General features: G+C 44.4%; 1 protein-coding gene across 2 annotated transcripts in view; it reads left to right on the top strand.

Annotated features, from left to right (window-relative positions):
- ZDHHC14 (zinc finger DHHC-type palmitoyltransferase 14) overlaps positions 1–11,483 on the top strand; it is a 269,697-nt gene extending 258,214 nt beyond the window's left edge. Inside the window, exon 9 of one of the 2 annotated variants that reach the window (XM_061207375.1) lies at positions 10,266–11,483. In XM_061207375.1, the coding sequence (XP_061063358.1) occupies positions 10,266–10,619 (354 nt within the window). In that variant the 3' untranslated portion in view covers positions 10,620–11,483. Of the gene's footprint in view, positions 1–10,220 lie in introns of both variants that reach the window. The other variant, XM_061207374.1, reaches the window with a different exon arrangement.
- The last annotated feature ends 1,244 nt before the right edge of the window (positions 11,484–12,727 follow it).

Below are 12,727 nucleotides of genomic sequence, written 5' to 3'. Positions count from 1 at the left end.
TGAATGAAAGTTTTTACCCTCTATTAAAAACATTTCAGGCAATAATAATAATAATAACTGAATGTTTAATGCTGTTTGTTCAGCACTATATCCCCATTGTCTAGGCTAGTTCCTATGGTAGTTGGTCTCGGTAAGTGTTGGTTAAATGAGAGAGGGAAGGAGAGAAAGAGAGAGAAATTGACTATGTGCCAGGCACTGGGCTAAGTGCTTTGCATACATTTTCATCTCATTTCATCCTCACAGAACCACCTGACGTGGCTATTCTAATTGCCCCTTTGAGGAGACTGAGATTCAGGGATGCTAAGTTTGTGACATAGCTAACCAGTGGCTGAGCTGAGATTTCGTCCTTAGCAGTCTGACTCTAAGGAGAGTGCTCTTCTTAACCATATACCAAAAGTTTCCCAGGTGGGAAGGTCTTATGGAGCCGAGTGGCATGAAGCCTCCTCCCAGGGCTGGGAAACCACATTCCCCAGGGCTTCCCTGCAGAATGATGATTAATCTGCTGTGGTCAGTCACAAAACCAGCTGTGGAACTGAATGTAACCACTCCATAATCTAACCTACAACTGGACCAAGCAAATATCTATGAAACTTCAGCTTCTGCTCTGTTACAAATGACAGTGTTAACCAATGACACATTAACTCTTTTTGTCTCTTCACTTGCTTCTCCTAAGCCCAAACCATTCTGCAGCACTTTAGTCTGTGTTACAGGTTTGTCCAGGTGGAAACATCAGTACCAAGTAAACTATTGACCTAGTCCAAGGGTGAGCTCCACTGTTAAACTGTTCGGAGTTCACTCAGGTTCTTGGATCTGCAAGTTATCATGTTTCATCAAATTGGGACATTTTGGCTATTATGTCTTCAGTTTTTTGGGGGGGGGCCTCATCTCCTTTTCTCTCCTCCTGGGACTCCAATTACTCATATGTTAAACCATTTGATATTGCCCCAGAGGATAAGTCCCTGAGGCTCTGTGCATTTTTCTTCAAACTTTCTTTCTCAGCTCTTCAAATTGGATAATTTCTTTCTTTTTTTTAACATCTTGATTGGAGTATAATTGCTTTACAATGTTGTGTTAGTTTCTGCTGTATAACAAAGTAAATCAGCTATATGCTTACGTATATCCCCATATCTCCTCCCTCTTGCGTCTCCCTCCCACCCTCCCTATCCCACCCCTCTAGGTGGTCACAAAGCACCGAGCTGATCTCCCTGTGCTATGCAGCTGCTTCCCACTAGCTATCTATTTTACATTTGGTAGTGTATATATGTCAGTGCTACTCTCTCACTTCGTCCCAGCTTACCCTTCCCCCTCCCCATGTCCTCAAGTCCATTCTCTACATCTGTGTCTTTATTCCTTCCTGCCCCTGGGTTCATCAGAACCTTTTTTTTTTTTAGATTCCATATATATGTGTTAGCATATAGTATTTGTTTTCCTCTTTCTGACTTACTTCACTCTGTATAACAGACTCTAGGTCCAGAAATTGGATAATTTCTTCTGATCTGTCTTTATGTTCACTGATTCTTTCTTCTGCCCTCTCCAATCTACTGTTAAATGAATCCAGAGAATTTTCCACTTTGGTTGTTATACTTTTTAGTTCTAGAATTTTCATTTGGTTCATTTAATTTCTCTGCTGAGTTTCATTTCTCTACTGAGATTCCCTATCTATTTACTCATTGAAGCCATATTTTTCTATAATATTTGAACATTATTATATTGCTTAAAATCTTTATCTGCTAAGCATATTTGGGCTGTCTTGGGTTTGGTGTCTTTTCACCACTTTTTTTCTTAACTCTAGATTACATTTTTCTGTTTATTTGTATGTATATTGATATTTTATTGAATATATTTTGGGTAATATATTTGTAGAGACTAGATTTTGTTATCTTCTGGGTCAAGTGTTGACCCTTGTTTTAACAGGCAGTTCAATTAGTGGCTAATCATCTTGAACTTGTGTAGGCTTGTATTATATTTTGTTAGTACAGATTTATGGAAAGTCCAAGATGTTTCTCAGGCCCCTCTAATTTGAAGGAGCTCAACCTCCAAATTCCGTCTCCCTCAAAGATCTTGTCATGGTTTGATTTAGCCATTGTTAGGGCCGGTCTAGGGTCTTAGTTTAGGGCATGATTCTTACTCCTAAGGTATAGCCTTCCTAATGTGCTAGCTGGATACCAGGCATGTTAACAAGGTATTGGGGGTGTTAATGAGATCAATGTCCCCCAGCACTACTTTTCTCAACTTCTAGTATCTCTATGCCTCTCTCAGCCCCGTTACAGCTGTTGTCTCATAAGCCTGGGTGAGGGGGGGCGATGAAGGGGGAAGGGACTCTTCCTGCACATACACAGCACAGCTACAGACTTGTGTGGGAAACCCCTACTAGCATTTCTGGCCCTCTTCTCTGCACAACATCCTCTTCTACAATGCCCTGCCATACAGATCCAGCCACTTAAGCTTCCTTACCCTCTGATCTCTGCTTTCTCTACTCAGATGAACGTCTCTGCTCTGTTCAGCCTATACCATGGTTGGGAAATTCTTCCCAAGGAAAGGGCTGGTTGACTGTGGGGCTCACCTGTGAGTTTCTCTCCTCTCGGGGACTGCAACCTTGCATTGTCTGTTGTGCACTATTGGAAACTGTTTGCTTCACGTATTTGGCCAGTTTTATATACTTCCTTGTACACAGAGGCAATACTAGTCCAGTATAGGTTATCCACCATTCCTGGGAATAGAAGCCTTATCTCTGTGATTAAAGGACATTTTGCAGCCAACATTGCCATATTCCCCCATTTTTGCTACCCACTCTACTAACAGTAAATACTGATTTAGCCATGGAACATGATTCCTCTGACCTAAAAGTGCTTCTAGTGCTCACCTCAAAGGAGGAGCATTTGGAGACTTTATATTTAGCACCAGACTTGGCATGTTCATTTGCAGAGAAAGGAAAGGCTGGAGGGAAAGAGATTCTAGGTATCTTGGGCCAAATTTTTGCCTATTATTTTATTATTAAAGTCTAGATCAGAAAGGCATTTCCCAAATGATAGGAAAAGTGCTCCTAGGGAAATTGCACTATTTTAGAAATAAAGATAAAGGCTTTAGCCTTAGATAAACATACTGATAATTGCAGGACAGAAAAGTTATATAAATATTGATAGATAGCTGGCATCAAAGTACCCATAGAGGTCTTATTATCTGAAAAATGGGAAAATTCACTGTTAACTTACCATCTCACATAATTGGGGGATGGGGATGGTTATTTAGTACCTAAGTGATCTTCCCTCTAGTACAGATTCCCAAGAAAGAAAACGTTAGAGAAGTAATGAAGTGACATCTAAAGTATTTAAATAGTGCATGTGACCCCAGTATAGCCCTTGTCATCTGAACACCTATGAAATTCTGAGGATCCACACTGGAATTTTGTGCACATAACCCCTGTGCCAACTGAAGATCATGTTTTAGTTATTCCTATTTTCCTCATTATTGGCTTTTATTATTACCTTATACTGAAGGTCTTTCCATGACAATTTGTCTATGCACAGTCATGACATTCAGGTATGGTCCACTTTTTAGTGTGCATATCTCATTTGATTGTCAAATAATTTAAGTTCTGTATGACATCAGGATCATAGTTTGTTTAAAGCTGGCACTTGTGATCCTTTGGGATCACGTGCTAAACACAAAGATAGTCTAACCCTAACCCTAACATAGTAAATAATTGTTGGTTTTTTTTTTTATCATTTGCTATATTTACTTAACCTCATTTTAAATCCTCTTAATCCAATATCAAAACAAGATTAAACCTAGCAGTTGCATGATTTATTAAACTAGTTTCACAGAAGGACTCTCCATGCATAGTCTGAAAAATCAAATATAATAGAAAAAATAACTTGAGCAAACTTAAATGATAATATTTTTAAAAAGAATAAAAAGGAAGCACTCCTCCTAACCTATATTTTAGATGGATTTTAGAAATTTATAGTGTTTTTATTAAAGTAAATGAGATTCATAAGACCCCAGAACACAGCTTCACAGCCAAGCAGAAATAACCGATGCCCAATGCTAATACTTTTGACAGAATTGGAGCAAAAGAAGTAAATAATTTTATTTATTCTTAATTTGTATATAAGACCGTCTAGAAAACTCCTAGCTTTGGTTTTGGCAGCATTTAATCTGTACGCTAGGATTATTTCAGACAAACGTCAGCTAGAGTAAAATAAAATGTATTCCAACATGAGCAATTTTATTTGAAAACCTGCAGAAACAAAAATAACTTATCTCTATGGTATTTTTAAACTGTAACATTAAGTGATAATGTGTGTGACATCCAAACATCTGAAACCATAAACTTCTTTGCAAGTTAAATGCCAGCGCTTCATTTGGGCAGTAAATCAGCCAGCTGTCAGTGACTTACTGCAACCACAGCAAATGCTCCAGCACTCCAGACAGTATTAGTTTTATGCTGCCAACAGAAGGGTCTGTCCATAGACATTCTTAAAAGCAGTCAGGTTTCTATTCTGTTAGTAGTCAGCACTTGGATGACTTTTGGCCTAAAAAATGGCAATTTCATATGGTTCAATCTAATATTTGATAAATATGAACCTTTAAAGTGTTGTTTTGGAATGAAAACAGTGAGTTTCTCAATTTCCTCCTCATAGTGATGGATTGTCACTGTCCAATCTCCGGCTGCTTGCTTGTTTCTCTTTAAGATTATATAACTGGTTAGATACATTGAAATATACCTCATGGCTTCTTGGTGTTAGTGCTGGAATATAAGCCCTGTTCCAAGTTGTAAGAGAAAAAAAGTGAGCAGTGATGTCTCCCTCTACTGGTTGAAGATATGAGTCCTCGAATGAACAGCCAGGAAAGCGGGTTGGTGGCGTAAAAAGGTCAAAGAGAAAAGGGGGGGGGGGGGGAAAGGAGGAGAAGAAGAAAGAGAGAAGAGGGAAAAAGGATAAGAGGGAAGGAAATCAATGAAGGAAAAGATGGAGAGGGAAAGAGGAGAAGAGAATTAGTGAGGCCAGAGAGAAAAAATTAAGTAGAAAAATCAAGAAGAAATGGGCAAATAAGGATTAGAAGCAAAAGTAAAAAGGTAGAGGTGTAAGGACATTTTTTCATGGGTCATCTTCACAGTAACCCTGAAAATATTGGCTATTTTGTCCCTTGAAGTTCTCATATGGGAATTGCAACCATGATGGTTTATCAGCCCATCCTCCTTGGAATTTTGGCAGTGTGCAAAATGAGGAAGAGGCTGGACTTTTTTTTTTTTAAATCAGATATCCCCTAGTCATTGAGTTTCTTCTAAGAAGATGTCCGAAACGTGCAAAGTTAATATCATGAGAATTATAAATTCCACTGGGTAGAGTGGAATTAATTGCCCTTTCCTTGATTGGAACCCATTTTAGTGTCCTAAAATGAACCAATAGGAAAATTACAAGACAGTATCCTGTGGAAGAAAGCCTGGTCCCTGGGCACCCCAAATGGGAATGGTCTTCTAAATAGATATCAGTTTAAATGTGGCAAACTATTTTCAAAGCTGTGGGTTACAGCAGGATTTAGACACTTAGGTTCATGGTGGTCCCAGCAATCTGCTCACTGATACAATCTCGCCACAAGGTAAACTGGAGGAGGGGACAGAGTAGGTTCATTATTAATATGAAAGTGGTCCCTATAACAATGGAAATATCCACAACTATACTCAGACAGTCATCTTTTAAAATATTTAAACAAATCCCTGTAGAACAGGTGCTTAAAGTCAGATAATACAAGTCACTGTTCAAAATAGTCATTTTGAAAAGATTTGTGACATTTCGATTTTTTAAAAAACTAAATGGCTTAGGCTAAATGTTTTCTTTCACATATTTAAGTCCTTAAGCTTTACTCCTGGGAAACTGGAGTGCGTTTTCAACAGGGTCCTGGCCATGAGGCTGAGGACGGATTTGCTACAGTTTTAACGTGTTGTGGGTTTGGCCGCAGGAAAGCACCAATAGGTGTGTGCAGGAGTGGACCCAGGTTTGGAGGGGCCTGAGTCATGCAATTTGGAGCCCTTTTTAAGAAAAAGAGGGACTTCCCTGGTGGCGCAGTGGTTAAGAATCTGCCTGCCAATGCAGGGGACATGGGTTCGAGCCCTGGTCCGGGAAGATCCCACATGCCGTGGAACAGCTAAGCCCGTGTGCCACAACTACTGAGCCTGCACTATAGAGCCCGCAAGCCACAACTACTGAGCCCGTGTGCCACAACTACTGAAGCCCATGCGCCTAGAGCCCGTGCTCCACAAGAGAAGCCACCACAACGAGAAGCCCGTGTACCTCAATGAAGAGTAGCCACCGCTCACTGCAACTAGAGAAAGCCTGCATGCAGCAATGAAGACCCAACTCAGCCAAAAATAAAAATAAATTTATATAAAAGAAAAAAAGAAAAGAAAAAGAAAATAATATGCAAGACAAAACAACAAGCAAGGCCTTAGAAAGCAAGCAAACAAAAGGCCCTGAACTTAAGCTCATAGCTTCAGAGTAAACCCACCTCCAGGTGCTACCTAGCAAGGGCTCACTGCCCGATATGCATAGAAGCCAAGACTATGGCACCGGCTTTTGAAGAAAGAAAGAGCTTTATTGCAAGGTTGACTCTCAAGGAGACAGGAGGCAGGAGTCAAATCTGTCCCCTCCATCCAGGTTTCAGGCGAACTTTAAGGGGTTAGGGGAATTTCAAACTTGGAAGCTGATTGGCTAGTCTTGAGTCAGTCCATACAAGCTACTCGTGCTGCTGGAAGCCAGGTTTTCCTTATTGAAGGACTTCTCACTTCCAAAAGGGCTCCAGTGGCAATACTTTGAGTTCCATAAAGTGAAAAATTCCTGGTTCCGGGTTCATCCTGAAGACATGGGGTCCCGTCTTGCACGTGCGCAGTGCTGTCTCCGTAAATAACTTGTTTGATTAATCAACAACCTATTTAAGGAGGCAAAACCAGTTTATGCTGTGCTGTTTCACAGGTGTCTCGTTTAAGTCAGCAGAGGGATGCTTTAGTGCAAAATCTCAGAGGGCCCCTCAAACTCCACGTCAGTCTCCCGGTGAACATGAGCTCTAAGGAACTTAACAGAGGACTGTTGGCAGCCCTTTTGTCCCAGGGTTTTCTGCTGGGCGCCCGTTAGCTCTGCTGCAGGGCATGGCTGGAGAGGCGTGACCAGGGAAGGGGAAAGGATACTTGACTGGAGAGACAGAGGGAGAAAGAGATAAAGACAGTGGGGAGCCCGCCTCTCCCCCGTATGCTTGTGCCACCTGACCTTGGGAATCTCCTCCAGCTCTGACCTCTAATATACTGAGTTGACCAAAAAGTTCATTCAGGGTTTTCCGTAAGATGTTACAGAAAATCCTGAATGAACTTTTTGGCCAGCCCCAATATTTTCCTGTGAGTCTGGAAGAGCCAGCCAGTCAGAATTACTTGGGCTGATCCCTAAAATAGAATTTGCCAATCAGTTTTCAATTTAAGGGAAAAAAAGGCTTTCTTCTGGTCAACAGAGACCAGCAAATCTAGTTTGCAATTTCATCTTTCTCCAGAGCTGGGCGTGTTGTGTGGACCGAGGTATTAGGATGAGTGAGGGCTCCAGAAGGAAAAGTTGAGAACAAGATTCCATCATCCAGGAAGGGGCCTGGCTTGAGAGCAGGAGCTCTCTGGCTGGGGCAGCATCTCAGCCCTGGGGTCAGGGGCAGGGGGCGGCGGCTCAGAGGCTGCACTGAGCTACAGAAAATGGAGGCAACGCCAGGGCAATAAATGGTGATTTTCATAAAATGTTCTTTGCAAAGCACAGTATATCCAAAGCCCTGGGAGACTTTCCAGAAGATGAATGTTTAATCAGGAAGGTTGCTCTTCTCCGCCTCTGCTCTGTCAAGACTGAGCCGATGTGCTGAACGGAACTGACAGCATTGGAGAGCGTGAGCGGCCCCGAGGTGTCAGCAGCCCCCAGCAGCAAGGGTCCCTGCCCCGAGCCGAAATTCCCCGCAGGAGCAGAGAAGGCTACGCAGTTGCCCACTGGAGAAGTACTGGTGTGGCAAAAGATTCGGGTGACGATTGGGAACATGCAGACACTAAATGACTGTCAATGCCTAACAATCAGCCCCTTTCAAGCACTTTTTAATGGCATTTTTGTCTCATCCAAGTAGCCCTCCACCCACTCCCCAGCCCTTTCCCACCCTTCTCCTAGCTTCTCCGCGTCTTGAAGTTCCCTTGGCTGGAATGAAGCCATGATAGAAAAGGCAGGATTTGCTTTCCCTTTTTAAAGCTCCATCATGAGCTTTACTCTTGTCTGAAACCAAGGTCTCTGAACTTCTAAAACCCGCAAATTCCTTAGAGACGGTGTCTCTTCCACCTCCTCATGGAGGATTGGGGGCCGGCTGGGGGATGGCCCACCACTCATGATTTTAGAAAGAAACCCATGTGGCTAGGAAGGACACACACACTGAAGCAAAAGAAGTAAAAGAAGTGTGACTTCGGGAAAACTCTCTTTTCCCCTGAAGGCTGCGTTGCATGGTTTGGTTTGCTTCTGTGCCTGGAGGTGGGTGAGTGATGGAAGTTCTAGGTGTGCGTCTGGGCAGGAAGATGGCAAAGTCCGTCCATCACAAAGCTATGAGTATGTGGTTCAATGGTACTCTAGAGTTCGGAAAAAAGAGAGTGGGGATAATAGACAAGTCACATTTATTAAGCACCTACTAGCTGTCAAATGTGCGGTGGTGAAAAGGGGTTTGTAGTCAGACAATCCCAGTCCCAAATCCCAGATCCATCCCCTACTTTTATCTGTAAGGTCTTGAGCAAGGCACCCACCCATAGGAGATGCATCTGTAAAGAGGGGAAACGTGTTTGTTCTAAGAACTTCAGAAACAGTGGAGCGCCTCGCTTATTGCTCAGACATAGTCAGGATAATCTCCCCTAATAGCCACACCTGCTCCTGAAACTCGCTAACAAGTCACCACACAGACTCAAGTTCAAGATCTCCGAGTCACAAGAAGTCTCTTCTAGCTATTCTGAAACTTGCCCGCAGCTCAAGGGAAGGGTTTCAAAGGTATCAGAGAAGGGTTTCAAAGGTATCAGAGCTGGGGTATCAAATTCCCCCAGCTAGAAATGTGTTTCCACTATTTCCTTTGCCCAGCGGGTAAAGTGAAACAAAGGACATGAGATTAAGATTTAAGAACACTTTGAAGAAAAGGAAATATTTTGTAAAATGTTGGCATTCTCTTTCACAGATTAAAAAACCACAGCTCAATTAATGGTTCTTGAAGCTGCTGAAAACTTAGCAGCGAGGAATTCTAAGGCTTTTACGAATAGTCTGATCAGGCCCTCAGGGGCTTCTGTTGACCATGTATTTTTCTTCTTGTGTGTGTGTGGCACAATACATATAAAATGTACCATTTTAACCATTTTTAAATGTACAGTTCAATGGCATTAAGCACATTCACATTGTCATCCAACCCTCACTACTATTCATCTCCAGAACTCTTTTCTTCTTGCAAAGTGAAACTCCATACATTAAAGGGTAACTCCCCAACCCCTCCCCCTAGACCCTGGCAGCCACCATTCTACTTTCTGTCTTTGAGTTTGACTCCTCTAGGTAACGCATATAAGTGGAATCATATAGTATTTTTCCTTTGTATCTGGCTTATTTCACTGAGCATGATGTCTTCGAGGTTCATCCATGCCACAGCATGTGTCAGAATATCCTTCCTTTTTACAGCTGAATAATACTCCATGTCTGTACAGACCACATCTTATTTATCCGTTCATCTGTCGATGGACGCTTGCTTCCACATTTTGGCTATTGTGAATAATGCTGCTGGGAATTGGGTGGACAGGCCCCTGTATTTTTAAAACAATGTGGTGAGAGTGGTTTTCAGCATAGAAGTAGCATTGGCCTCAGGCCACTGCAGGTGGCAAGGCCCGTGCCTCTGTCCAGGGGATTGTTTTTAAATTAGGTCCTGTCTGCGAACAGGGGCCGGAGCATCAAGCCTGAGGCTGCGTGGTATTCCCAGGGCACCTGTGGGTGACAGTTTGAGCAGCTATTCAGGAGCCAGGTGTCTCCAAATGGAACTGGGCTACTGTGCACACTCTCTGCCCTCCCTGACCCAGGTGTCACTAACGGGTTTCTCTCTCTCTTGTATCCCGCCCCTCCCTGCCCCCTGTGCCCCCTTCCCTCCCCACCCCTTGCCAACTCCTCTCGCCTCCTCTTTGCTGGCTCCCTCCCGCTCTCCAGTGCGACCAAGACCAGTGCATTCAGAGCACCAAATTCGTTTTGCAGGCCGCGGCCACGCCCCTGCTGCAGAGCGAGCCCAGCCTCGCCAGCGATGAGCTGCACCTGCCCGGGAAGCCGGGCCTGGGCACGCCCTGCGCCAGCCTGACGCTGGGGCAGCCCACGCCGCCCTCCTCCATGCCCAACCTCGCCGCCGAGGCCGCGCTCACAGACATACTGCCCCTGAAAGAGGAGCACGTGGGCCACCAGTTCCTGACCCCGGAGGAAGCGCCCTCGCCGCCCGGGATCCTGGCGGGCAGCCCGCTGGCGCACAGCCGCACCATGCACGTCCTGGGCCTCGCCAGCCAGGACTCCCTGCACGAGGATTCGGTGCGCGGCCTGGTGAAGCTCAGCTCCGTGTGACCGCGGGGCCCCGGCCCGGGGGCTGCACACAGCAGGAGCGACGGACGGGCGGCCCCACCGCGACTTCCCGCGACCCAGTGCCGGGGTGGCCACGACGACTCCAGGTCCTGAGGCAGGAAGAGCCCTGGGAGAGAAATCGCATCCCCCTCTGATGGCAGAGGCGGGCAGGACCCAAAGGCTGGCAACTTGGTTCCATTTGAATTTTCTGCCCCCCCCCCCCGACCATTTTGATAACGGTGAAAACAGAGACGTAGCTGTTTTCAGGTGTTTGGAATATGGAGGGTGGGCGTGGGGAGGGAGGAGCCTCCGGCGGCCCCCAGTCGGAGTTTGGGCGGAGAGGAGGCTACCTGGGGGTGCCTCTTGCTGTTCTGGAACAGATGCACGGAAGGTTTATGACACTTGTGGCCGGACTGAAATTGCACTTAAGTGTTATACTACTAATATTTGAAACAGACATGCCATTCCATTTGTTAATTTAGAAAAAACCTAAAGGGAAACAATGACCAGATGTGGACTTGCATGGCACGCTGCAGTCTGTTCACGGTGGTGATGGTATTGAAAGGGAACTGCTGCTTTCTTCTTCTTTTTTTTTTTTTTTTAATTTTGTGAATTCTCAAGTGCTGTTTTATGGGAAGACAGTGCAACAAACCAAGACTAACGGACCATGCCATCCCTCGCCAGCTTCTTCAGCTTAATTCTACATGGGTAGGTGGCGCCTGGGCTGCGGAGGGCTGCCGGGGTTTTATCCCATCAAGCATCAGTTAACCTTCTGTTTAGTAGTTAGCCGAGGTGTTGTGTTGTACCACACCTGCCACAGTCTTCACCTCCTTGTGTGACCAAACTCCTGTGGACAGCCAATAAAAGGACGTCCTCTGTTATTTTGGATCTGTGTACAGTTATCCTTAACAGCTGAAATGACAACACCATCACCCAGATGGCCCGAGGAGAGTTCAGTTTTATTGAGGTATCCCTAGGGAGGAATGGTCCCGAAACAGTCAAAACATCAAATCTTTGAATTGTGGGGGAACGATGGGATGATTTCTTAGGTAAAAGAGCAGCTTTCCATCAGTTTTTTTTTTTTTCTTTAGTTATCTCTTTTCGACACGGTCTTAGAGGAATTTGCTCCCCCTTTACAGATTGGCCCATGGCAGCGAATCTACGGCGGGTTGTAGGGAGAGGGCTCAGGGAGAAGCTGGGCTCTGGAGCGTCTGCTCTGCTCTGCGTTGTGTTTGAGTGTTGCCAAAGCTCAAGGGTAACTTGAGGTCCCGGTAAAGGTATCAGAAAAGAGGAGGAGAAACCAGCTTATTTTAGGCAGAGATCCCGTAGACTGTCATTCTTACCTAGACAGTAATCAGAATGGAATTAAGAAAATTACCGCTTCATGAATGTTCATGTATCATCTAGAAGGGAACTCACTGGCTCTTACTTAGGGAGTAAGTCACTTTGGAGGCAACTGCTGGAACTCAGCTGGCTTCTGTCCTTCTTTCCAGATGATAAACCCAACAGCGAAACTGACTCATGTTTAAAATCATGCTCTGTTCCTCACAGCCATATGAAAGGCAGGATACACTGATCGGTGATACCAGAAGCCCTGGATGATTTGCATTTAAGGAAAAAGGCTGTTTCTCGTGGGAAAGAGTTGCCATTTTATATAAAAGAAATAGAAAAGCACAATTTCAAGTCTTATTTGGAATAAGGCCAATTCTTTGTAGGTAAAAAAAATAATTTGTGCTGGAAATAACTGCAGAAGTCTTGCATCATGGTATCTTTGAATCATCCTTATGTTTCATTCTGTATATGTGAATAGAAAATGGGAAACATAAATTATGTGCAGCCATTTTTGCTTTTCTGGACCTCCTAAGTACTTGTACCCACTTGGAACTTATACTAAAGGGGACAGAGCTCCTTACACGACTACACACATGCAGGCTCACGGTCATCAACTCGTAGGGATTCTCCTTGCAGGCAGTGCCTGTGAGCAAAAAGTGACAGCCCCACAATGTGCCTTCCACAACTTCCCAAATTCTCTCTGTTCTTTGCCTCCTTCCATGTGCTCCCCAGGGACCCAAGGAGAGAAATAGCCCTGGTGAGAAGAGAAAGGTGGCTCA

This window comes from Eubalaena glacialis, chromosome 12 (genome assembly GCF_028564815.1).
Source record: "Eubalaena glacialis isolate mEubGla1 chromosome 12, mEubGla1.1.hap2.+ XY, whole genome shotgun sequence".
NCBI classification, from domain to species: domain Eukaryota; kingdom Metazoa; phylum Chordata; class Mammalia; order Artiodactyla; family Balaenidae; genus Eubalaena; species Eubalaena glacialis.
This window is presented reverse-complemented; position numbering and strand designations above follow the sequence as displayed.